Genomic DNA, 27,923 nt, shown 5'->3' with positions numbered 1-27,923 from the left:
CAATTGCGCAGATCGATGCTCGTGCTGTTAATCACTGGATTTCCTGGTCAAGACTCGATTGCTTACAGACTGCCGCCATATGTCTGGAATATTGCTGAATGCGGCGTAAACATAAATTCACTCACTCACTCACTCACTCACTCACTTACAGAACAGATCAACAGCTCTCCAGTTTCAAACCGATTTACTTGGGGGCAGTTGCCCCAAAGTTATCATTGTTTGCGAATCGACCCTTAGATACGACATCATCCGTTGTCCATGGTGCCACAGTGAAATGGGGGCGGGTGTGGTAGCCTAATGGTTAAAGCGATCGCTCGTCACGCTGAAGATCCGTGTTCGATTCTACACATGGGTACATTGTTTGAGGCCCATTTTTGGTGTCCCCCGAAGTGATATTGCTATACGCGGCGTAAAACCAAACCCACTCACTCACTCCCTTGGAGTTCTATGTGACATTTTTCCAAAAATACAGTTACTGATTTCATGTCACCGCGTATATGACATATATTTTCCTTATCATATAACGTGCCTCTTATGCAGTGAACAGGATTTCTCAACAGTAACTGGAATCCCTGAGATCCTGGGTTACCATTTTTAACAGGCCTCCAGAAACCTATTCAGGTAAGAGACAAGAAGATGGATGTGGAGTTCAACCTCGGTGTCCAGGGTGATTGATGTTATCGTACCCGGAAGACAGTGTGTCTCTGCAAGGATAACAGATAACAAACAAAAAAAATAGGAAATCTGAGTTGACCCCCTGCTCGAAAAGCTTCACAGTACTAAATAACACCTTCCGCGTAATACCATTTCCATTAAAGGAGTTAATGATTTGGTATAAAACGAGAGAAAGCGAGTTTGACGCTATGATGCTAGATAATCCATTGATCAACAGCAACAGCATCGATCTGCGCATTTGGGAACCGATCACATGTGAAAACCAAATCAGTGAGCCTGACAACTCGATCCCGTTAGTTGCCTCTTACGACAAGCATAGTCGCCTATTCTAACCCGGATCTTCACGGGTCTGTACTGAACAACATAGTGACCCTCGTTTCAGAAAGTTTAGATTTCCACATGCATTGGTTCGCGTGCATCCGTATAGGATGTGAAAGGTTATGTTGCATGGTTGCAACTGCATTTACCGCGGATATAAGCAATTTGAGCATAAACATGTTTACTTTGTATTTATTTACATAGCACGAACAACATGTGATATCACTGAAAACAGAAACATAATGGTTGGATAGCATGACGCAATATGCAAGCTAACAGTATCATATAAGGAATAGGAACGAAACTGACGGACCAGTTGGTATTCAGTAGGGGTTGAGAGGGCTGGAAAACTTACTTTGCTACCGTTTTCGTTTTGTTTGCTGAAAGCCCTGTGGTAAACCTATATTTTATTTTAAAAAACCCACATTCCGACTTCTTGTTTCTGCAACACCACTTGTATGTCTATGTTTTGAAAACGCGCGCGCGCGAATATGGTTGATGGGTATCCAAGTGACATACGTGTTCACTTATAACGCTGGAGAGCGTGTTCGATCCCTCACAATGCACAGTGTTCTGGTGATATAGTTGGACTATTGCTAAAGGCGACGTAAAAAACATACTCATGCATCCAGTCCATTAATATCAAATGTTTGAATCCTTGGCTCTGAATATAGAAAGACTGAGCGTGCAGATCATTCGCATTTGAACTGGGTCGTGTGTCATATCACAAGTTGATGACGGGTAGAGATCATCATACCTGGCGACTGATTTATTTCTGTAATGCTGTAATGAAGGCAAGTGTATATCCATTTCATAATATTGTCCTTTTGTATTTACCATTTAAAAAGCGGTTGCTCGTAAGGGTTAAATAAAAAGAACCTGCCACTCCGATCCAATTGTTTAGGAGTGTTTTTGTTAGTTTTATTTTGCGCTTTTTCGGTTTTACTGTTTGTTTGTTGTTTTTTAATACAAAAGTATGATGAGGTACACGTAAGTTATCTTCATTTTGAAGGGTCGTTTTGATAAACGGTTATTTCTTTGTTGTTGTTTTTGTGAATTATTTTGAACAAATACGTAGTGTATTGTATTACTCTCCAGTCAAATTATAAAGTGATTTTATTTGAAACATTCACCTGCAACTTGAGCACCGGCTCACTGCTAATAATCATGGCCGTCGTTGTAAACAAATCAAGGCTGTTCCTGCTTTGAGGGACAGGAAGACTGTTTCGACCAATCAGGGCATCCGCTGTTGATGACGTGTGTTTTCATGGGACGTTATCTGACTTAAAGTTGAAAGGGGAACTTAAAAGTGTATACACCTTGAATTTCGAGGCCGGAGAGGTGTATTATACTGAACACGGAAATAACCACCCAAATTAATGCACAGAGAGGGGTGCGGATTTCACAAACAGGAAGTGAAGTGAAAAGAATTGTACATGGAAATACCCTTGAATTAAATATATTGGTCACACTTTTATAAATAATTGTTGTAAGTGCGAAATAAAACAATATCCACGCAGCTGATGTTGATCAATGATATAGTTCAATATATATGTCCAGTCCTCGAAACTAAGTATGGTAAATAAAATTCTTCCGTCAAATATATATTTCATACTGTCGTGAATATGTAATAACGGATTTCCCGAACATGATGCAAGCGGTCCTCCATGGGCCTCGTCAGCTCGTGTGATTTCTCGAAGACGAATGACAAACGAGCTGACGTGGCACGATTGGGGTTTCCGTTGAGTGAACCATATGTGTCAGCTTATATAAAAAGCCTAAAGTAATTTGGTCACACATAGTTTGTGTTTCGATGTAAGCGAATGACGGTCACATGGATGTGTAATGATACCTGACAGATTCGCCGTCTTGGAATCATAACTATTGTTGTGCTTGTTGACTTTGTTTACACAGAGCGACCAGCCTACGTCACGAGAAACAACCCCACGTGTTTCGCAAATACCACGCAGTGACGTCACGTATCTAAAATTAGAAAGGATCACATCGAGACGGTCTGCACACAACAGCAGTCAGTGCGAGAGAGAGGTGGTGAGTTGGGAAGCCAGAAGTTTCTGTCTTGAGCGGTATATAGACCCAGGTGAATCAACCCACACGGTTTTGAGTGTCCTGGTGTATTACCAAGGCAGAAATGAGCGACGATACAACCACTGAGGCACCAACTCCTGCCGAGGAGACGAAGGTGATTGTGAATATCGAGACAGTGGGTTCAGCTTCCGACCACGAGGGACGCGAAACGAAGGACTCAGAAGTGATAGTTCGTGTACCTACACCGACTCTTCGAGTAGACCGTATTGAACAGTTGAAAGAAGAAGACGGCGGCAGTAGCAGCAGTTTCACCTACACAAGCGAGGAAGACGTGGGGAGTCACGGGTCCGATGAGGGCGACCAACCCCAGTTCGAGGCTCCAGACGACGAGTTGAAGGAAAAAATAATTAAACAGGTGGAATTTTATTTCTCTGATGTCAACATATTGAAAGACGCTTTTCTGCTGAAACATGTACGAAGGAACAAGCTGGGGTATGTAAGCTTAAAGCTCATTACATCATTCAAGAAGTTAAAATCTCTGACGAAAGATTATCGTGTTGTAGCATACAGCTTGAAACAGTCTGATAAGTTGGAAGTTAACGAGGAAGGAACGAAGGTTCGTCGTGTGGAGCCCCTCCCGGAATATGACGAAACCACTCCTTCGCGAACAGTTGTGGCTGTCAACTTGCCCACAGAAAACCCTACGATAGAGACTGTTGCCGAGATTTTTTCTAAATGTGGGGAGATAGTATTGATTCGTGTGCTTCGGCCAGGGAAGACTATTCCGCCTGATGTGAAAAAACATTCAGCCAAACATCCAGAAATTGGAACAACTGTCTGTGCAGTGATTGAGTTTGAAAAACACGAGCATGCCAAAAAAGCATGTGAGGAAATGAACGATACGAGTGATTGGAGAAAGGGCATGCGGATTGTAATGTTGGCACCTCCAAAGAAAATCAATAAGAAGAAGAATGATGATCACACTGATGATAAAAATGAGAAGGACGACATTTCGCCAGATGAAGGAAAAGATGAGAAAAAGAAGCGCAGGAGGGGTGGGAAGAAAAAGAAGACAAGACTGGAAGAAATAGCTGGTGAAAATGAATCATGTCACAGTAGTGGTTCTGATGGAGAGGGGCCATCCAAACCACAGAGACTCAGTCCAAAGATTAAAGACCTTGACCCGAACCACCTCAGTCCGAATCACTCGCCACGAACCTCCCCCCGTACCACACCAAAAACTAGTCCGTTGTCTAGTCCACGATGTCAAAGAAGAGGCCGAGGAAGTCACGGCAAATCTCCACTGGCTGAGCTAAGTCCAGGAGACAACCGATTGAGTCCTAGAAGTAGTCCAGAAATGTCTCGTAAAAGGTTTGAAAATTCCTCAGGAGGTGAAAGCACCCCAACTAGCCCATGGGTCCAGCGAAGACTGAAGGCTGCTCAAGAGCTCCAGGATCGAAGTCCAGTTGGAAGTCCTCGACTAGGCCGCAGGAACCCAGATGGTACCTTGGCCACTGGTATTACCCCTAAAATGCTGGACATGGAGGGAGTATATCGTCACCCCAGGGGACCAGATGGTTCGAGCGGGTTCTATGGTGGATTTGGTCGAGGAAAGCCAAGAAGTAACACAGTGTGCTGAGAAACAATGATGATCATGCAGAACTGTCCATCTTTAGCAACTGCCAAACTACATAAAATGTACATTGGTGAACTGAACATTTGAAGTTTATACTTCATTTCTGTCCAACTTGTTAAGTGTCATAAAGTACGTGTAGGTTTTTGTGTTGCTGTTAAGTCAGTAATGTAATATATTTTTGTAAGAACAGTATATTTAGGTGTTTAGACCAGTATTTCCTTCATAACTGATTTTTGTAAGTACATTTCTGACTGGTTCATGAAACCTAAGAGTAATCAAACAGTTATATTTATAAAGTATTTTCATGATTGTTGCTAGAATATTCTGTATGCTTAGCATTTATTTTTGTTAAGATAAATCAAGTCCTTTTTATATGAGTATTATTTATGTGTGCAAAAAGATATACAATTTTGCATCTAGCGTCAATACAGTGCTCAAATTTTTGAGAAATAGATTGTGTTCATTTCAGATATTTTTTTGTCAATGGAGATTACCAATGGCATTTATGAATAGATGTGCCCTTAAGAAGTAGGCATTTTTTTTATACTTAATGTTTTAGTATACTTTTAGTGTACTTCTGAAAGATGAACAACATCATTTTAGCGATGTTAATGATTAAGAAGTGGGCAAACATCTCTCATCCATACATTTGTAAATATTCATGTGTTCATAGATGTTTTTGAATACTGTTTCTGCAGAAACTGCACATGCATTTTTTGGAGGAGGATTGTTCCAGTGAAACTGGTACAGATTGTAGGAACATTCCACTGATTTCTTTTGTCCTTTTTTTTGAATGTTTATATGCAAAAATGTCATCTTAAGTTATTTTAGTGTTTTGTACATCGTTAAGATTGTTATGTTTATTATTAAAATGCCAGTGGTTAATATTTTGTCAGTATTGCATTTTGTCTTTTTTGGAATATTGAAAGAATGTGATCAGCAACTGCACAGCTTATGCATGGCGATGGTGTTCCTACATTAGGTGGTGAGGCCAACATGATCAGGTGGTCAGACCCTGATTTGACTAACTTGTCATCGCATCCCACTTGCATAGATTGATGCCCATGCTGTTGATCACTGGATTGTCACATGATTATTTTCAGGTTTCCGACATGTAGCTTAAATATTGCTGAGTGTGGTGTTAAACAACAATTCTACCATAAATACTAGATTGCAATTTGTTAATCAAGTCACTCAGAGATGTGTAATGGAGACAGTCTAAGTAAGCTTAGTCTCAATACTTTTCGTTACACTCCACTACTGAGTCTAACAAAACCTAGTAGGAGGTCGCTTCAGGTAACCCTTGAGTAGCCTATGACTGTCCAAACGCGAGAAGGACGAACAGATTTAACCAGTCAGACGACAGCTACTCTTTAGGGTTTGGTGGGACTCAAAAACATTTGCTAGTCACTGATGCTGATCCCTGAATAAGCGAAAATCCGCATAAAACACGGATATTTGGCCTGCAGTATACATGCTTATGGCTTTTTGATGACATGGTTACCATCAGCTACAACCTTGAATATTAACAAAAACACTATTATCAGTGACTGTTTACTCACTGTTGACAATATTGTACAGTAGCATGCTGCATGTGCATTAGGGATTGTGTGGAAAATAGCATTCGGAATCGTTTGGGTTCAAACCTTTCCAAGGTAAAAGTTCTAAATGTATGTGGGAATGTCTGCTTTTGCGATTTGGTAAGCTTTGTTCTGATTGTTCAATTTCCAAGGTTACCTGACGCGACATCCCATAACGTTTTGTCAGAGGAGTTAAGGAAAAGTACTGAGACCAAGTTTACATAGACTGATAATGGAGATCAACTTACAGTATGTTTATCTCCTAAACAAATCACGTGTGGGTAGGGGAGGGAAATTGGTGGTTGCTAGTCATGCTGAAAACATGGAGTAATTCCGGAAGGGAAAAAAGTTTCTAGTGTTACTCTGAGTGAGATTCCAGAAACACGGCTAAAAGAAGCAGTCAAGTTAAAGTAGCTGTTTTGGATTAAAACCATCGGTCTTCCAAGCCCTTGGCATTATCTTTAAAATGGAATCATGTATAGATTAATTCGTCTCAAGACCTGAAATTAAGAATTGTTCTGGGCTCAATTTGGCTTTTTACTTTTTGTTCTGCAAGTATACATTGTCAAATATATTTGTTTCTGTGACTAAATATCTTGTCAAATATTGATAGTTTGTCTGAACAGCATTTGTTTTAAAGATAGGGAACTGATGTTACCATTAGTCCATAGGCAGTCTTGTCAGTTAATGACAAGCAAAATTCAAGTTTCCCAGAGTTTAATTTTATGAAGTTTATACATTCATCTTTTAATGTCTTGTACAAACAATCAGTTTGCACAAAGACTACTTTATTTTAGCTGAAAGGGTCCTAATAGTTCGCCTAATCTTAATGGTAAATATTTAGGGGTCCAATAATTCAACTACTACAGATTTAACCTGATGTCTTCTTTCATGATTGCAGTATTTGGTGGCTTGGCATTCCTTAAAGTTGGTAACCAATCAGATTGCTGAATTTGGATATTGTTTATCATTGGCATTGTTGGATGGTAAATTGTCTCCAGTTATATGTTGTAATCAGCTTCAACATTCTACACGCTGGAAAATAAGTACCCATGAAAGTGAAGCTGAAACATTGCATGCTTCAAAATCTTTATATGTTTGATGGAAAGATGATACGCTTTAAAGGTGGGGGGTGAAACGAATCAACACTGCATGATGAGTTTGCGTGCTTCAATACAGTACACAAAACTCTTGCTTGTATCAATGCAAGACAAGACACTTGCAAGGACTGGGAAAGAAATCTTTGACAGTGGGCCATTTTCAGGATTATTAGCTATTTTCTGAATTTAGAATGGACCACTGCCCTTGTATTAATAGTAAATGTTCAAATTTTAAGGGGTTAATTTTCATTCTAATGTGCAAAATGACCCATGACCTCTGCCTTTCTCAGTCAGTTGCTGAAATACCTGCTAGTTAATGAAGCACCTAGTATTTTTAGTCAGTTGAATGTCACAATAAATTTCAATTAAGTGTTATAGTTTAAACGTGGGCTCACTTCTCTACATGGCTTTGAGAAGTTGGAAATATACAGCAGTGATATGAACAGCTTAGTTACAATGACACCATCGTTTGTTTTGTATAGATATGTCTGTCATCTTTAATTTTGGCATAATCATCAATCATGCACGTGTCTATCACTTCCTCCATTTTATTTCTGTACATCATTTACTCGATAGTGTCTTCACCAAAATCTTGCACTGTTCATTTAGAACCTACACAAAATTGTTTGCAGTCAAGAAGTTTTCATGTATCATATCATGGCCTATATGTATCCTATTTGTGACCTTGTATAGCTTCACCATTAGTGACAGTAACGGAAATTCTTTGTTTTAGATAACCTGTGTTGAAATTTCATTAGTTTCTGGGTTAAAATTTGTTCCATCCACCTTGTGTTGGTTTTTAGAGGCTCTCTGACTTGCTCCACAAGGTGTCACTTTACCTGGTTTGGGTGGGGTAGCTAAGTGGTGAAAGTGGCTGCTCTTTACACGGAAGACCCCACCTGGATACATTGTGTGTTGCCCAATTTTGGTGGTCCCTGTAGTTATGTTGATGGGATATTGCTGAAAGTGGCATAAAAACTAAACCCACTCATTGTTTTCTAGTGGACACCGTCCTTTCTAATACCCATGGGATAGATGCTGACCATGCTCTCCTCCTCTCATTAGACCTCTGTCCTTACAATGATTCATTTGGAGATTCCATGCAAGAATAGGTAGTGTATCACCATCACATGAGAATCACTCACGTGAATTTGGTATATACTGTTTGGAGGAATATCAACAGTTTATGATCAAGTTCTTTATTGTAGAATTTATACAGATGCAATGTTTTGGTATGGATGCATACACTGTTTTCAAACACACACTCAATAATGTTTTATTTTACCATGACTACAACCATTGTCATTTGCTGCTCATGCTATCAACCACAGGTTTGTAATGTCTACATACTGTTTCTGATTACAAGGTAAGGCAATACACTGGAATACATTTGGCAACCACCTTGTCAACTTTTTAACTGACTCACCCTGAGTAGTAGCTTTGTTGTGAAAATGCAACTATCAACAGGAAGTTCTATGCTTTAAGTTAATCCTTTTCACAGAGTCAAATGTCATGCATGTGAATTTATCATGCTGACCTTCCATGATATTTGAGGAAGTTTAACTTGTTTCTCCACTACTGCAAAATGCTGATCTGACTTTACATATTGTTTGTCATCAGACCTCATGTGGTTTGCTGTCCCTATGATTTTGGTTCACAAGCCTAGTCTCCTTTCATTACAGTCTGAACTCTAGTGATTGAAGGACATTGATATGCTTGCTTCAGTAATTTGTGTGGCATGGGAGGTATCTCTCAGTGTGTCTAATTCTGTAGTGATGAACCCATGAACATCAGGGTCTTCATCAATCCATGTTCAACATAAGAGGTGACTGACAGGATTGGTGGTTAGCCTCACTCACTTGATTGCACAATGCCATTTAGAAAATGATCAAATGTAACATGTCATATTTGTTATTACACTTTCTAACTGAAGTGCAAATTCTAGTACTTTTGGGGTTGAGTCCCGTTTGGTTTTCGAACCTGCACCCTCAGAGTACTATAAGTTGTACTGTACTAAGGAAGTTTAATCGTAAATATGACGTATCCCTTGATCACTTTTTGCCTTTTTCTAAATGGCATTGTGTAATCATAACTTTCGGCTGTGGGAGCCATGCCAGTTTACACTTATCAGAGGGGTACACAAAAGTACCCAGTCTAGACTACCAGTTGTCAGACTTTCATTTTAGTGAAAGTCCCGGTGGCTGAGTGGGGTAGGCAGCTGACTTCGTATGCTGGCAGTTAGGTGCCTGACTCTAAGGGTGCAGGTTCGAATCCTGGATGGGACTAGAATTTGTACTTTACTAAGAATGTGTAATCCCAGATACGACATATGTCACTGACTTGGTTGACAAATCGATTCCAAAGAAGATTACCAAATGTATAGATCGATGCTCCCTATGTTGATCACTGGATTGTCTGGTCCATACTTGATTGTTTACAGACTGCCATCTTATAGCTGGAATAGTGCAGCATAGAACTAAACTCGCCCACTGTTTTGATGAGAACAGGAATCAGTTCATGGACAAGTGTCGGCAGCCTAGCACTTTAACTCTCTACTCCTCACACTGAAGACCTGGGTTCAATTCCCCACATCAGCACAATGTTTGAAACCCATTTCTTGTGCCCCCAGCCATGATATAGAATATTACTAAAAGCAGCATTAAACTAAATTCACTTATGGTGAAGTGGATAGGGCATCTGCAAGAGACTGTATTGTCTGTTATTATTGATAACCTTGGTTTTGAATATTACTGAAACTGCCTCACTTAAATAATATCTCCAGTGTAACTGAAGGTCAGGTCAACCAGCTGGACATGACGGTCACCTGTCCTGCTTTAGTTGTATGGTGTTGTGAAACAGCATTCAGCCAGGTGGGATGAGATGGGGCATACTAGCACAGTAGTTAAAACGTTGACTGACAGGTTCTATATCCAACTCTGGTACAATGTGTCCCATTTGAATGTATTGATGCTCATGCTGTTGATCACCAGATTGTCCGGTCCAAACTTGTTTAATAGACCAGTGCCATATAGCTGGAATATTTGCTGGGTGTACTGGCATGAAATACCAAGTTGTTTGGTATGGTGATGACTGGAGAAATGAATTCTTGATGATTATGGAATACATTTTTGTTTCTCCAGAATTTGACCATATCACATGTACTTTTGATGTCATACCATATTGCAAGAGTACCAGTGAAGATCAGTGTTAGAACTGAATGTCAGCAACGTAGGAGGCTGTAAGTGTATCGGTTGGTCAGGTTCGCAGACATGGCTGACACATCATTGTATCCTAATTGTGTAAATCAATGTTCTGGCTCACACTTAATTACATGTATATGCAGACCACCATAGCTGGAATATTGCTGAATGTGGTGTTAAACAACCAGCCAGCCAACGTCATCAAGGTTATTCAGGTTTAATTTGCACATCTTAGCAGGTTGTCTTCTTAACTAGGTTTCAGTCTTGACTAAAGGTGAAGGTCAGTATTCATGTCCTGTCAAAGTATTGTCCCATTTGTTGATAATTCAGGGTTACCTGTACAGTTATCAAATATTTTTGTATCTCCCCTGACTGGATTTAGCTCACCTGACAGAAAGGTAAGGGGAACTAATGTTACATCCAGTGTTTGTGATGCATGATAAACATCTTCCCCTCAGAGAGTAAATGTACCTGATGCTTCACACCCTTCTTTCCATTCCTTAACTGGTTCCAAAGGCTTTAACCAGTCTTTCAATATGGCTTCCTTCTAGTTTGTAGTGGGATTAAACAAATACCCTATGGTGTTTGCAGTATTTGATATATTTTGACTTTTTGAAATATTTAATATATTTTGATTCTTTTGCAATATTTAATATGTTTTTAACACTGAAACTTACTATGAGTGTGGGTGGGTGTAGGTAGAAGTGGGGCTCAAAACTTAAGTACTGGGGGTTTTTTTTCAGGATATTTTACTTTTTGGCCTTAGTGTCAAAATTCACCCTTTACACTATAAACATATCTCCCAATATTAGACGGAAGTTGTTCAAAAGTCGAGCAAATTTGAATGTGTAGTAATATGATATTCTCAACATGTCATTTTTATCATTTTTAGTAAAAGATATTTGTTTATGATAATTGATCTTTTTATCTTGATGTGACCATAAACTATCAACTTAAATTTATAAACTGAAAATGCAGTTTGGGTTCTTCACAGTTTGTAGACATGGTGACTATGAAATTCTAAGATATTAGTGTTAGGTTGTAGTCCTAGGTGCTCATGAGGGAATGTTAGACCTAACTAGGACTTTGTCATACTTGTCATTTCAGACCTTTGGCCTCGTACTGCTTTATGAAATGTCAAACTTCCGTTACTGTTATTGACACATCTCAGAGTAAGGCCTCCATTAAATATTGAAAAAACGGTTTATTCTTTGCAGGCTTATTTTATTTCATGAACTTCGTATGTGAATGAACTGTCACAGTGAGGCAATCAATAAATTTGTTACTAAAACACATCAACCTATTTTTTGTGTATTTACCATCTTGTTTGACAGTTATTATTGGTTCCGTATTTTAAGAACTCACAATGAACTACTCTTAATTAAGAAATATATTTTGATCTGTTTTGATTATGTTGATTAATGTATACCTGGATACATATTCACTGTTAAAAGAAAGTATCATGGTTCTAATGGGAAATCTGTTGTTTCTAAAACTGAAAATTATATGGTGGTTCTTTTAATATGTTATTGCAATATGTTATTGCTTTAATTATCTTTATGCGAAATTGGTTTAATATGCTATTAGCAAAATGTATATATTATTCACGTGAGACGTACGTGCCATTTGCAAAATGACACTGAATAGGTACGAAGAAGCATTCATCCTCGATATCTCCAGGCTATACGTTCCCATAACTCTCCAATATAGTGGGGATATCGAGGATGAGAAGCATGAGACAGCTCACGGAACGACATACGTCAGTGTTGATGGAAAGACATCTTTCTGGAGCAGGGATGGCTCAGGGAGTCATCTATTGTCTTGACGTACATTTATTGTTTCCAGCGCTGCATTTCATGACAAACCAAATGAGTTCACTCAGACAAACTGTGACCATTTACGTCAAACCTATCTACTCATGTACGCGAAATGTACCCGCATATACATGTTATTTCCTTTGTGAAAGGACCGACTGCGATCATTAAGGTGATGACAGTTTTCCTCTGATCGCCCCAGGGGTATCGCTCGTCTTCTGCGTAGAACGTCCCACATTATTAATGTTTTCTTGCAAACTATCAAATAAATATTTGATAGCCGAGGTTCCTTGTTTATTCCCATTGCGCTCACGATCGCAGAGAAGACATACGCCCTTCTCGAGTAAATAAGACGTTGGCCAGCTTATCATGAGACGAACTCAGAAAAGGCTGGATTGCCGCGTCCATATTTGGTAATGTGATGCATTTGGGAGAGTTTATGTTATTATATAGAGTTTCTTATTGCTACACATTGACGCTGTCGTCTTTAGTTGTTAATCAGTGTCGATATGGGAGACCATATGTCATATGTCGTTCACAGGGACTTGTGTCGCTTAGAAACGGCGTTCGAAAGTGTATAGACCCTATCCTAGTACTATATAGTACTTTTATATAGTATACTAGGGTAGGGTCTATACACAAGTCCCTATGATCCATGATTTTGGCGTGAAATGGCGGAGGTAGCTGTTTTTGATGATTCGTGGCCTAAAACATCTATAGCTGGCTTTCGATCCGTTGGCCTCGACGGGGCCTTAAAATGTTTTACATGTAACTTTGATCGAGGAGGGTGTGGTTTCTTCGTTACATCGCTTTCCTTATATATGATACTAGCGTAGGCTCTATACACCTACCCATTTGTCTTTCGAACGCCGTTTCTAAGCGATACAAGTCTCTGTGGTTTCACTTGCTGTTTGTCGATGCCGGAATGAACTTCAAACCAGGGCTGCTGTCATACCTTACATTTAAAACGTTGTAATCTCAGTAATCCATCCTTGTAAGAGGCGACTAACGAGGCGAGGAGGTCAGACTCGCTGACTTTGTTGACATATCCCAAATGCGTAGATCGATGCTCATGTTCATCACTGGATTATCTGGTCCAGACTCCCATTAATCACAGACCACCTCCATGTAGCTTGAATATTACTGAGTGCGGCGTTAAACAACAAGCAACCAGCCTATCAAACACCGACAGTATGAGCGTTGTTCATTTTATCGATCACTGGTTTGACTTGGTCGGACTTGTTTGCTTACATGCCGGGATTTAAAGGTTAACCCTTTAAGATGAACCCCCGGGATCGTGAATACAAGAAAAAAAAACACTCGTGTTAAGCAATCGCCTAGAATATCATGGCATGTTTATGATATCTGTCTTTATGTCGCAGACATTATTGACGTCGATGGAGCCTTAGTAATAAGATGTGTTTTCAGTCCATATATAAGACATTTAAGGCTAAATTATTTCAACAACATTGAGTTTAGTTTTACGGCACAATCGGCAACATTCCTGTTATAGGACGGCGGTACATATATGTATATATTCGAGTCTAGACCAGACAATCTAGTGATCAACAGCATGAACATCGACCAACGCAGTTGATACTTAAACATCAAATACCATCGATCCATGTACACTACATGTAAAATGATGACGAAACCTAGCACCCCATGATGTCCGTACCCACCCTTATCAACCCCACGGTGAGTATATTGCAAACACCGAAATGTGCTGTTCAAACATATCTATAAATAGGAATGTAGGGTTAGATATGTGTACCGTAGATTAGACCTGTGAACTGCTGTGGACATCTTTTGTTGGCATGAACATCTGACAGATCACTAAACACTTTGTCGCCTCCATTCAACTGTCACACTGGTTTCATTGGACTTATGATATACAACTTGTCCACATACATCCTGAAAGACAGGCACGTGAAGTGACTGCCATGTACGAAACACTCAAGTTGATTGCTTTTCATATTTCAGACAGATGACCTTCATAGCTTGGTAGGAATGGTGACTGATGTAACCTTTCTTAAACGACCATTTCTGAATAATAAACTTATATTAAACTTTTCTGCGTTAACATTTGCTTTAGCAACAGAAAACAATGCAAAACAATGTAGTTGCGAGGCAGACAGTCTCGTTCATCTTTCTAGTGTTGACATATACAGTTGAATCGGTCGTATAAGGCAGGAACAGCTTTTCAGGTAGGCTGTTAAAAACTCCACAGAACGATACTATGAGTGAGTGAGTGAGCGAGTTTAGTTTTACGTCGCACTTAACAATATTCCAGCTATATGGCGACGGTCTGTAAATAATCGAGTCTGGACCAGACAATCCAGTGATCAACAACATGAGCATCGATCTGCGCAATTGGGAACCGATGACATGTGTCAACCAAGTCAGTTAGTCTGACCACCCGATCCCGTTAGTCGCCTCTTACGACAAGCATAGTCACCTTTTATGGTAAGCATGGGTTGCTGAAGGCCTATTCTACCCCGGAACCTTCACGGGTCAGAATGATACTGTACATAATGTACTATCGCTGCGTACAGTCAAGGATGCAACACGGCAGCGGGGTTGTGTCATTACTCACTCAAAAGTCAGTTCGCCAAGTTTCACGCAAATAACATTGCGTTGGCGCACTTTCTTGACCTAGGGCGAATTAAAAGTTAATCAAAAGCAACAGCATAAACAGCACTAGGTAATAACCGCGTCTCTCAGTTATTATGGTTTGTATCTTTAAACAAGGCCTTTAATCATCATTGTATAACATAGGCGGATCTAAGAGTAGGGTACGCGCAGCCCCCTCTTGGCCTGACGGTTTATTAAATGATTGTTCAATCTGGAGAAAATGGGTGAAAATGCGCCTCTCCTTTCTCAAACAACTGCATCCACCCCTGTATAATAGACTGAATGGCAGTGTACATGCCGGGACTACATAATGCACACACAATAGTTTTTGTGTAGATTTTCTTACGTAGCTTTCAGTATGCAGTGTTCCCTTCTTTTGCATTTAAGAATATGTGATTGTTCCTGCACTGTTGCCATGGCAACACCATGTTAAAAAATCAGCATCTCTATTTCAAACTGTCGGCATCACCTTCATCCATTGTCTCACTAAGTCCATGGTCGTACGTACAATTTATACGTTTGTGACAACGGATCACACACGATGTCTCCGCAACCACTTATTAATTTCATCGTCTTTGTGTCAACATTACACTACCAGAACTGCAGCCTCTCACACCAGTGAAGTGTTGGGTCTGCCTCACATACATGTCATACAGATTTACAACCTGGCGGTATGAAACACAAGGTAAATTGTTACCTTTTAATATTTGTGGGAAAAGACTCGGTCATCTTTACAATCTGACTGCGGGTATGGTCGATGGTACACAGAAGTACATTTATTATCACAAAACCTACAGTTCCCAACCCTTCTCGTTTAACGAGTGAGCTGGGGTATGAGTGTTAGATACACGTATGGGTGTTTCGCTTTCACAACAACACACTACTATTGCTTATACGTTTCATTACAGCGAAACATACACACCTTTCTAAATATAACCCCTGCTTGAACTATCATTACGGTGCATTCTTATGTATGGTATCTTGTGTCTATGTATTGGCAAAACATTCAGGGGTGGCATCTGAACACTTCCGCACAGCGTCTAACACCATGGACGCTGTTGGGAGTCGACATGTCGTGGAATCATCATTACAGTGCTTGCTCAGATCACGTGGCATACCGTACAACAAAGCTAAGAATCCGTGGTCCACTTGTATTGCATCGCGAGGAAAGGGATCTGCTGTTCGTGTTATATTTGGAAATGTCTTTTACCTACGCTTTGTCGTTGGAGTTGGGTGCAGCTGTTGTCGGGGAGAGAAGAGTGTGACACGTACGTGTACAAATGGGACTTCTAATCGCGTTTATAAATTCGCTGTTAAATCGAGAAATTTGTAATGTGCAGATCCATAAGTATATCCTGAAGCGTAGAGGTGTTCAAGTTTCCAAAGTTGTTCATGATAGTTTAAATGATAATTTTTAAAAGAATATCTCATTTTTTTGTCATTCTAAGAGATATAGACTTCCTTTATAACAGATAGAGTTAACACGACCATGATGGGAAAATTGAGTTTTTCTGAACCGTGCGTATGATCCTTTGACTCATAAATACGACAAAATGTCGATTTTGTTATGTTAATTGCTCATTAAAAATATAAACACTGGTTTTTATACAAAACCATGTCTGCACAAGTATGACCCTGGAATGTTTAATATTGAATTATTGGTGAATGTGAACATTCAAAATATCATTTTAAGTGTCTTACACGATTCAAGGTCAATGCCGAATGAAACCTCCTTGTGACCGTATGACTGCCGTCACATTCCTCTTCCACTGAGGGGGCAGTCGACGTCATTCCCGGTGTCAAGCAGCCTCCAACTGGGCCAGGAACTATCCAGGAGCATCCCTTTGTTGCACACGACGACTAGTCATAACCCCGACTTTTAAAAAATTGTTTATTTATTCTAAGTATTTACACGGTTTTGCGTGACAGTGTTTTTAGGAGAACGGAGCATGTCAATTTGTCCAAATCTTATTGAAATGGTCTCTATTAAAATTACTCGTAGTGACAGACATATACCTTGTTAAAGTATAAAATTCAGCGAGCTCCTTCAGTCAAAGTAAACTTAATCTCACTCCACCACTGAGTCTAACAAAACCTAGTAGAAGGTCGCGTCTGGTAATCTTTGAACGTCCAATCAAACGCGAGACGGTTAAACAGATTTAACCAATCAGACAACGACTGCTATTTAGGGCTCGGAGGGACTTTCAAAATATTCAGGTCACTGACACAGATCTCTCCACAAACAAAAATCCTCATATAACACAGTTATTTGACCTGCACTATATACGCTTTGGGGTTTCTGTTGACATGGTTACCATTAGGTGATATTTCCGCAAGACCCGTACGACCCAGGTTTTGTTAGACCCAGTAGTGGAGTGTAACGGAAAGTACTGAGGATAAGTTTACCTAGACTGCGGGCTCCATCTGCATGAGATGGAATGTTGATAGGTAGTGATTCTGTCTGAAGTTAAAAATGATTTGTTTTGACAGGATGATTATACGGTTTAAGAGACTGATGTTTTTTTTCTAACCAATGGTGTTATATCACATTCCTGGGCGTATCCACTGACTTTTCGAAACTCGCGTATTAATGCATGTATGTTCCTCACTTTATCTCAGATGTTACATTCGTTTTGGAAAACATCGGTTCGACACACACGCACGACGTTAAATAATCGATAGATTGAAGTTTGTAGCAAGTAATTATTCACGTATTCACATATACTCAGACGCAATATTATGCTCGTAACACACACATCGCTGTCCACACAACGCAGACACCGTTGGTAACGGAACACGGACATTAATTGTTACTGAGAGAATGCAGACAGCACTGGTGACGTAAAACATATATTGTTAATGACATAATGTAGATACCGTTGGCGACGTAACACTGACATTGTTCTTGACATAGTGTACACACCGTTGGTAAAGTGACGCAGACATTGTTATTGACATAATATAGACACCGTTGGTGACCTAACGCCCACATTGTTCTTGACATAATGTAGACAACGTCGGTGACGTAAAACATATATTGTTAATGGCATAATGTAGACACCGTTGGCGACGTAACACTGACATTGTTCTTGTCATAGTGTACACACCGTTGGTAAAGTGACGCAATCATTGTTCTTGACATAATGTAGACACCGTTTGTGACGTAACGCAGACATCGTTCTTGACATAATATAGACACCGTTGGTGAAGTGACACAGGCATTGCTATTGACATAATGAAAACAGTACCACCAGATATGTGGCTTTCACTGGCACGTGTAACACACGAAGCTGTAGTACATACATGCACCACTACATATCATTGGGTGGTTGGGTAACCTAATGGTTAAAGCGTCCACTTGTGACCCTGAAGACCTGGATTCGATTCCCTACATTGGCACAATGTATGAAGCCCATTTCTTGTGTACCCCGCCGTCATGTTGCTGGAATATTGCTAAAAGAGGCGTAAAGCTAAACTCACTCACTCACTCACTCACTCACTCACTATGTACACAACCCACGCCGAAAGACGTTTGTAAATACACATCACATGACATGAATGTTGACATAATTATAAAAACATGTAGCGCCAGTATGAGCAAGGGGCATATTTTTAACATCATACTGAGACTAGACAGCTGACATTTATTAGTTCATGTATCACAAGACGTGCCACTCTCAAGGCTACGTACGTCTGTAACGGATCGCCATATTTGTGTTTTGCTTGTCTTTCAGTATATGTAAGAAACATGTTTAGATAGTGCTAGTTGTAAGCATCTGTATCGGGTCAAGTATGACCCTGTCAAAATACACAATGATTATTATGGTGTTCATTTCTTTTACAGAGCCATGCGTTTCAGACAGAGGCTTGTGAATGAATCTGCGTGTCGGATGTTGTTTCATTCATACCAGCAGACCAAGTAGACGGAGGAGATGATCTTAACTAGTGTTTTGTAAATTTTAATTAAGCTCATAACTCTGGGGAATTTTAAATGCACAGGAGCATAATGGGCATAATAACAAGTGTGTTTGGTGTAAATAAATAAACAAAATTATTTCAGAAGATCATAAGCATTTTGTTGTTATCCTTAATTTCGATCGCAAAGACGCCAATTCGATAAACTTTTGATATATTTGTGAATTCGTTGGTGATGTTTCACACATGAAAAGTGTAGTTTAGTGTTTGCATAATTGAAAAGCAGCTGGTATCGTACTTACTTGCCTGGAGACAGCAGGAGAAAGGCGGCAATATCGCATGAGTTTGTTCAAGCATGTGACGCCCTAGGCTTTATTCATGATAAAAAAGAAATCCCTTCAGTGTCAACAATGTGTATCGGTTTTGTGTACATGTACAACATGTCCTTTAGGTGTGCTGAGTTGTTCTTAAATATTGTTTTAATATCCTAACATCATCTGAGACTGCTTCACGAGTATTGTTCCCAGAGTCCAAGACATATTACCCAATAACAGGCACGGAGTGCACTAGATAACTGATACCACGTGACATGTAGGTCATCTGTCATCTGCGCTTCAAGACGCCAATTAATGTCAAAACAACAACTCGCTGTCGCTAATGCCTGTTCTTCACCGCGGGCTCATTTTGGTACATTAACTTTGACACCCAGGCATCAAACTGGTGATAACATCTGTGGAGTGAACGATATATTGAAGGAACATATGTTTTTCGGTTACAGTGACGTAACAACGTAGTTTGTTTTCTGGTGTTTTGACCGAGTTACAGAGTAAGACATGGATAAGTAGAAATACAAGACGGATGCTGAGCGACATGCAAGGAGAGATAACTCACTTTTCTCTTGGTGAGAAATAGCACAGTTGTAATCTATACGTTCCAGTGATTCATTAACATAGATAACATAAACGAATGAAATATCGGATTATTGCATCAGTTGTTTATTTGTTTATAAATTACCCAAGAGAGAGTGGACGCGGATATGCACTTCCTTTTAGAGTGTAGTTTTTATTCAGACCTTCGATCGTTTTAATATTTTAAGTGAGCGAGCAACCTATGCTTGCCATAAAAAGCGACTATGCTTGTCGTGAGAGGCGACTAACGGGATCGGGTGGTCAGGCTCGCTGACTTGGTTGACACTTGTCATCGGTTCCCCATTGCGAAGATCGATGCTCATGTTGTTGGTCACTAGATTGTCTGGTCCAGACTCGATTATTTACAGACCACCGCCAAATAGCTGAAATATTGCTGAGTGCGGCGTAAAACTAAACTCACTCACTCGTGAAACATCATTCAGATGAGAAAGCGCAGTGTACACATGCGAGTCAGGATAGTTCTCCTATGGATGTATTTCTCTGTGTAATGTATTAGGAGCTCGGGCTTGCACAGGGTAGGGATAGAGCTTATGACCCGGTTTCGATTCCCCGTAGTGCAATGTGAAGTCCATTTCTTGTGTATCCCACCGTGATACTGGGGGAATACCGCTGTAAGGGGTGTAAAGCTAAACTCACTCACTTACCCCTGAACGAAGTACTGAATAGGTTGATTCCTAATACACCTTTCTCTCTCCCTCAATTTCGGTCTGGTGAGTCAAATACAATGGCATTTTCTATTTTGTCTATTACTAGAAAGTTTGTCGATTGTACTAGATATGACTGACACAAATATTACCATCAATCAAAGCAATTTAGTAATTCAATCTAAATGTCCTATAGTGCACTTGTAAGACAAAGTATATTTTGTCACATATCCAGAGTGTTACATCCCTGTCGATCTCATTTCGAATGACTTACATAAATATAAAACTATATTGTGCGAAATACATTAATATTACATGAATTACATAAATTTGAGAATGTATTTCTAACATTGTAATATTTGTGTAACGAAGTTAGAAAAGTATTTCTCTGGGGTGTATACAAATATTTTAACTACATATACAGTATGGTTCAAAATTATTGAGAATAGCTAAAGCATTTCTTATTATTAAACGAGAACAAATCAGATAAAATTGAATGTATTGTGAAAGTGAACTGACCTTTTCATGTTGTGTAGGTAACAATTTAATATTTTATCAAGTCTCCTTGAGCTTCACGGCACAGTCTAAGACGGGTAGGCATACCTCCTATCAGAGAGGTTAGTGTCTCGTGAGTTATGCTGTCCCAGTATCGGACCACTTCTCTCTTCATGTCTTCAATTTTTGTCAACCCCTTTTGATTCACACATTCCTTCATCATCCCCCAAATGTTCTCAATGGGACTTAAGTCAGGACTATATGCAGGAAATGGTAATGCAGTCACATTTTTCTCCTGAAACCACTGCTTGGCATGTTTTGCGGTGTGTTTAGGATCATTATCTTGCTGCAAAATCCAGTCATTTCCATAAAACACATGTGCACTTGGAAGGAGAAAATTATCTAATATGTTAGTGTAGCGTTGACTTGTCAGATTTCCCTCAAACACACACAGCGGGGTCGTTCCTAATAAGGATATCCCTCCCCATACATGAAACTTTGGGCTGTATTTAGGTCGTCGATACAACGGTGCTGACGCAGATTTTGTCCATATTTTCACATTATTGGGATATACCCATATTGAGCTTTCATCAGTAAAAATCACATTTTCCCAGTCAAAGTTTTCATGTGCCAAACACCACTCAACACGCCTGTCTTTATGTTCTTGTTTCATGAGAGGAGAAGGAATTCCAGTCTTTTTCTCCCACCCAAGATCAATCAAATTTCTTCTAACTGTAGATTTTGATACAACTGTTGATCCCCTTTCTACCATTTCATACCTGATGTTGGAGATGCTTGCCCTTTGCTTTTTAGACACTAAAATTCCCAGCCGGACGCGATCTGAGAAGTCCAATTTTCTGGGTCTCCCTGCTCCTTTCTGGTGCCCAAAATCCTTTCCCTCTTTAAAATTCTTCCTAATCCTATACACAATAGAAAGAGGAGTTCCTGTTCTCTCTGCCAATGTATTTACATCATCAATTCCTTGATTACACAACTCAAAAATCAACCTTCTTTTATCTTCAGCAGACATTATTGACAGTGCTGAGGAAAATGACGTCTGCTACAAATTCAGGGGAGGTAACTCTAATTGTACTATACTCAGTAGGCCAAGATGAGTTACCTCCCTTATACCATTACTTAGTTTTAAGTATCAGTGAATCAGTTGAGGTGTTAGGATAGCTCAAAGTAAGAAGAAAAATTCTCAATAATTATGAACCAGACTATAATTCATATTGACATTTAAAGCAACAATTTACTGTTTACCTGTGTACAAAGGAAGTTTCCTTTTGAAGTTATTCGTGAGGTGTATTTCATCTGTAATTTCTCCTAAGTTTATACATTAGTTTCTTTTACAAATTAATTTGAAACTGAAAGTGAGGTTGGGAGGTCCTGATATTTTACGTAGGTTGGGCTCGTCGTAAGCTCATAATCCTTGGCACCACTACATGCAGCCCAGGCAGCGAATGTGACTTCTCTCAGGACGTAACTCTGCCCAACCACCAAGTACCCTGCACTGCGGCAGAAAAAAGTCTGTCTTTTTATATACAAGGTCCATCACTTATGACTTACGTACAAACACTGCTATCAAGATGTTCGACACCATGGTACTTACTATATTAACCTACGGAATCAAAATCTGGGGATATCAACCATATGTCAGAACTTAGAAAGTACATCTATCTGCCAAAATATATAAGTAACAACGTTGTTTTATGAGATAGAGGTTGTCACTGAATCCATATTGATCTCACCTTTAAATGTGTGGACGATGGGGCAGCTTAAAAGGTTAGAGCGTTTGTTGGTCACACCGAGGCTCGGGTTCGATTCCGCACATGGGTACTATGTGTGAAGCCCATTTCTGGTGTCCCCCGCCGTGGTGTTGCAGGAATATTGCTAAAAGCGTCGTAAAACCATACTCAAACAGTCATTAAATTGTTAACTACTGGACCAAACGTCTTTCGCTCTACCTCAACCATTGACCTATACACTACCGTGGCTCAATACATCTTGGGGAAATTATATTAAAACATTCTCTTTAAATAAGGGCTTTGGATATATATGGGTGATTCTTGCAGGACTATTCCTCACAGAATTTGAACAACGGCGCACTAAGGATTGTGGATCCCATGCCCATGGTGACATTCCTCCGAAACCAATGTTGCAGCTGCATTAATGTCACCTCCATTTTACAAAATCTCATCAGTTTTCGCTGCAGCTGTCACCAGCTTAGGTCAGAGTTGAGTGAGTTTGGTTTGACGCCTCTTATAGCACTATTCTAGCAATATCTAGAAATGGGCTTCACGCATTATACCCATGTAGGGAATCGAACCCGGGTCGTCGGCTTCAACCACTAGGCTATCTCGCTTGGAATAGAAATAGTCTTACAGAAAGACATCAGAAGACGAAGAACAATGAATATGAATATCATTTTGTAATGGTGTGTAACGAATATTTACATTGGAGGATGAAGTACTTGGATAGTTATTATTATATAATATAGAAAACCCCTCAAGGTCAAAGCTACATGGGCAGCGCAGGACACGAGCCAGATAGTACTATTATTTTTGGACAAAACGCAGAAGCCTCCTAAGATATTTAAAGACTTTACACGCGGTGACTCCATGGTGAATCAACGAAGGCGTAAAAAGCTTTCTCACCAAGAATCAATGAGAAAACATTCTCAAAGATTATTCCTTCGATCACTGCACCAGAAACCATAAAAACTGCATGTAATCGTTTCTAAGTACACCGTTTTACAAACTGAATGTCTTATTATTATATCGTGGAGCACATACTGAAAATAATCAATAAAGACTGTTTCAAATTCCATCTAAATATTTATTTCTGCGCGTATATTTCGGTTATTAACAGGCATTGCTAGTCACTGGAGTTATACCAGTTCGTCCTGCAGTTGAGATTTTGTACAAGACATATAGAGTTACCTCCCCTGAAAGCAATCCGGAAATACGTCAAGGCGCAAAATAGAACCTGATTCAAAGTTGTGAAATTATCAGCTGTGTACAAGGTATGCATTGAAACAGACTCGCTGTTGCTTTGTACCCGTTCATTTGTCTGACATACCTCTTAACCGACAGGTAGATTTTCAACACTGAAAGCCTGTTTTTAGAGGTGAACTCTCTTTACAGCATTTAATGAATTTGGAGAACAAAATCGTCGTTGCAATGCAAGCTCTTTAAGTCGTAGATACATGGAAAAGGTCCACATGGGTAAGTAATGGGAAAGAGCTCTGCCTGTAACCACCTCTTTTCACATAGAATATTTCCACCTTCCCCGGTAATATTCCAACACGAAATAAGTTCATTGGTTGTTTCTTACACCAGTTCCAGTCAGTTTGTAATGTTGGCTTTTGACTGGGGTTAGAGGAATCTACTTCTACTGTGTTTTGAATGAGCCTCATATTTACACCATGAAGATCTTGGTTAGAGTTGATCTTCACTGCTTCTCGTAAGATGTGTCTAAAGGGACCAGGTGGTCAGGCGTGCAGCTTTGATTGACCACATATTCCAGTTGTGTAGATTGATGTTCATGCTGTTGATCACTGGATTGCCTGGTCCAAACTTTTATTTACAGACAGCTGTCACATAGCTGGAATATTGTTGAGTGCAGCATAAAACTAAAATCAATCACTCACATTTACTCAGCCTCTGATCCTTACAACAGGGGTTCATAATCTGTTCCAGCACAGTTGCTGCTGAAAAGAACCCAAATGTTCAGACTAGCAATAACCCTAAAACCATTGACTTTCATCTCTCTTTACAGTCATCTTTCGTTGATAATTCAGTTTGAACAATAGAAGAGAAAATGCATATATGAGAAAGCACAAATTTGTTTTCTAAGAATGGTGTTCAATCGTTTTTGTACAGGTAGCAAGAATTACACCAGCTGTCAACATAATGCACAGCCAGTCATCAACTTGCACTGGGATTGAACACAAAGTTCAGCAGAGGTCACCTGAATGGTTTTCACTACGGAGAAACACAGTGATCACAGCATCGCAATTCGGAGATGCCATTGGAGTGGGGAGAGGGAAACCATTTGACTTTTTCCTGTCTCTCATTTCAGAAGATTCAATATTCGACTTGGACGGCAATACAATGTCCAATCTACAACATGGAATAGACACTGAAATTATAATAAAAGAAGCTTATGAAATGTTGACAGGAAACATAGTACGAGACTCAGGATTCTGGGTTCCAAACAAAGACAGCGATCTGAAAACTCTCATTGGTGCTTCCCCAGATGGTTTAGTTGTTGACAGAGATTTTCCAGAGAATATTATTGGACTTACAGAGTTCAAAGCCCCTGTGCATAAGATGTACTCTGGTAATGACTTGGATATGGGTATCCCCAGGCAATACATGGCCCAGATTCAAGGTCAGATGGCAGTGGTTGGTGCCCCCTGGTGTGACTTTTTAGCTGTGTGTACAAAAACAAGGGAGGTAATCCTGAAAAGAGTTCACTTTCAACCCATGTACTGGCTCCATGTGTCGGATGTCATAAGGCAGTTCTGTCATACATTGCAGGTAGTACTTCTTTGATGGGCATTTTAGAATTTGAGGTGATAAAGAATGATGACAATTTTTAAGTGAGTGAGTGAGTTGTGCTTTATGTTGCACTCTGCAATATTCCAGCAATATAGCAGCGGTCTGTAAATAATCACGTCTGGACCATACAGTCCAGTGATCAACAACATGGGCATCAATCTCCACAATTGGGAACCGATGACCTGTGTCAGTGAAGTCAGCAAGTGACCACCTGATCCTGTCAGTCGCCTCATACGACAAGCATAGTTGCCTTTGACAAGTTTTAAGGATATACAACTTCTTTTATTTGTGAAAGGTGTCATTTCGATATAGATTCCAATTGCTGTTGTCCATAAAAATTGTCATCAATCTCCACTGCAGGTATTGTTTATTAATATATTTACTTATAATGAGATCTTACCATCCTGACATCACATGCTCGATTACAGCATATAGGTTTTTGTTACCTGTGAAGATCCAGGTTAGAATTGGCCTTGGTAACCCATGCTTGTTGTGGGAAGTGACTAACAGCATTGTGTTGTCAGGTCATGCATCTCAATTGCTTGTATCAATGCTCATGCTGTTGATCACATGACTGTTGCTCAAAGAACACAGACTTTGCCTGGAAAACACATTAATGAGGAACTGGTTTGGAACAGTGGCACTTACGACTACACAGACAATGACTGTTTCAGTTCATGACATGAAACTTTATGAAGTAAGATAACATGATGTTAGCAGACCCAGTATGATTTTGTTTTAATGCTCAAAATCATTTGTACCAAAATTAAAATTTTATACACAATTGTATATTGAGGAGCAGGTGTAACCAGTTTTTGTTCAGTCCAACAAGGCTATATACCTAATTGTATATTGAGGAGCAGGTGTAACCAGTTTTTGTTCAGTGCAACAAGGCTATATACCTAATTGTATATTGAGGAGCAGGTGTAACCAGTTTTTGTTCAGTGCAACAAGGCTATATACCTAAGGTTGCTCTGACTGCAAATGTGTTTAATTTCTTTTAATCAAATTTTCGGAGGGGTCATTCACAGTGTATGTGCTTCTTAAAACAAATCATTATCACCTTGTACCTCTGTTATCAGCTGTAACTTTGGAGTTGTTGCCAAATGGGTGTTACCTTGTTAGATTTGTTGTTACCTTAGTATTTGTTGAAGTCTTCATCCTTTTACAGGAATCCCAGGTACGTGAGATGTTTGGACAGGATCCTACAGAATCCCTGTCTGCTAAGAAGCTAAGGACACTACCAATGCACAGAGCAAAGTTCCCAGGGGAGGATAGCATAGCTGTGGAGGACCTTCTGGAACAGAAAAATGGGATGTTCCGCGGGCCTTCCAAGGTGTTCATGTCATTTGATCTACTTATGGGTTACCCTTGTAACCTAGGTAACACAAGCTTGAATATGGACCAGGTGTTGGAGAGAATTGATAGCCAGATACATTCTACTCAACAAAGTCGAGTTGCGTGATCCTGTATGTCTACAGATGTTATTAATTTTTATCAGATTCTAATTTATTTTTATTAGATCCTTATGCAGTTAGACTGTAACATAGTTTATGCAGTTAACCAGCAACTTATTTTATGCAGTTAACCTGTAAGTGTAACTTATTTTACCGTTGTTATTTATCTTTTTCAATAAACTATTAATTTATGTCTGATGCCATTGTTCTTTCTCCTTGAGGCCAGACAAAATTTATTTCTTGTTTTATGGGTTTTGTCCTTAGGAAACCCAAAGTCAGGAGGGGAAAAGAATAAAGATGAAATCACCAATCAAAGTAATATTCCATTTAAGTACTCAAAGTATTTTACATTTGGTAATTTATGAAGTCTGTATGGGGCAAAAACAATCTGAAAAAAGATTCCTTTTAGTTGACAGCCTTGGCCAATATAAACAATAGGATTTTATTTTTTGAGTGGGGAAAATTCATTTATTTTGGCTCTTATTCTTATTCTACAGCAGGTGGATCCGTAATACAAGAAATAAAATTGTTCTGGCCTGAGATATCATATTTCCAGTTAACAACGTTTGGATTGGGTCCTTCTGCATTTGTTCCTCAAATTGTACAATCATTACATGCCTTTACTTCAACACATGCTTGTAGTGAAAGGTGACTGATTTGATCTGGGGATCAGGCTCGACAACCCCATTGGTGTAGAAAATGCTCGTGTCATTGATTGTCTAGCTGATTATTTACTGACTGCCATATATTGTTGAGTGTAGCATTTAACAACAGTCAGTCAATCAGTCTTCACTACTATGATCCAGGTTATTAACACATCACCATCCCACATGATGTGGCTGAAAGTAGGCAGCTCCTTGCAGTGTTCTTAATAATAAGAAACTCTATTATGTCTGTCCTGAAACAAGGTTCAGT

General features: G+C 39.5%; 2 protein-coding genes across 3 annotated transcripts; both read left to right on the top strand.

Moving 5' to 3' along the window:
* The first annotated feature begins 2,964 nt into the window (after window positions 1-2,964).
* LOC137278237 (la-related protein 6-like) lies at window positions 2,965-5,570 on the top strand. The gene has a single exon (XM_067810456.1). The coding sequence runs from the start codon at window positions 3,143-3,145 to the stop codon at window positions 4,676-4,678; it is 1,536 nt and encodes a 511-aa protein (XP_067666557.1). The 5' UTR covers window positions 2,965-3,142; the 3' UTR covers window positions 4,679-5,570.
* An 18,341-nt stretch (window positions 5,571-23,911) lies between these two features.
* On the top strand, window positions 23,912-27,206 carry LOC137276931 (uncharacterized). 2 transcript variants are annotated; one of them, XM_067808581.1, is made up of 3 exons: window positions 23,912-24,011; window positions 24,871-25,530; window positions 26,723-27,206. In XM_067808581.1, the coding sequence occupies exons 2-3, from the start codon at window positions 24,901-24,903 to the stop codon at window positions 27,014-27,016; spliced, it is 924 nt and encodes a 307-aa protein (XP_067664682.1). In that variant the 5' UTR covers window positions 23,912-24,011; window positions 24,871-24,900; the 3' UTR covers window positions 27,017-27,206. The 2 variants fall into 2 exon arrangements, with proteins under 2 accessions (XP_067664682.1, XP_067664681.1); XM_067808580.1 differs by having other exon boundaries at window positions 23,942-24,213.
* Window positions 27,207-27,923: the final 717 nt, after the last annotated feature.

The sequence above is a fragment of the Haliotis asinina genome, chromosome 3 (assembly GCF_037392515.1).
Source record: "Haliotis asinina isolate JCU_RB_2024 chromosome 3, JCU_Hal_asi_v2, whole genome shotgun sequence".
In the NCBI taxonomy this organism is placed as follows: Eukaryota; Metazoa; Mollusca; class Gastropoda; order Lepetellida; family Haliotidae; genus Haliotis; species Haliotis asinina.
Note: the sequence above shows the minus strand (reverse complement) of the source record. Positions and strands in the feature narration are given on the sequence as shown.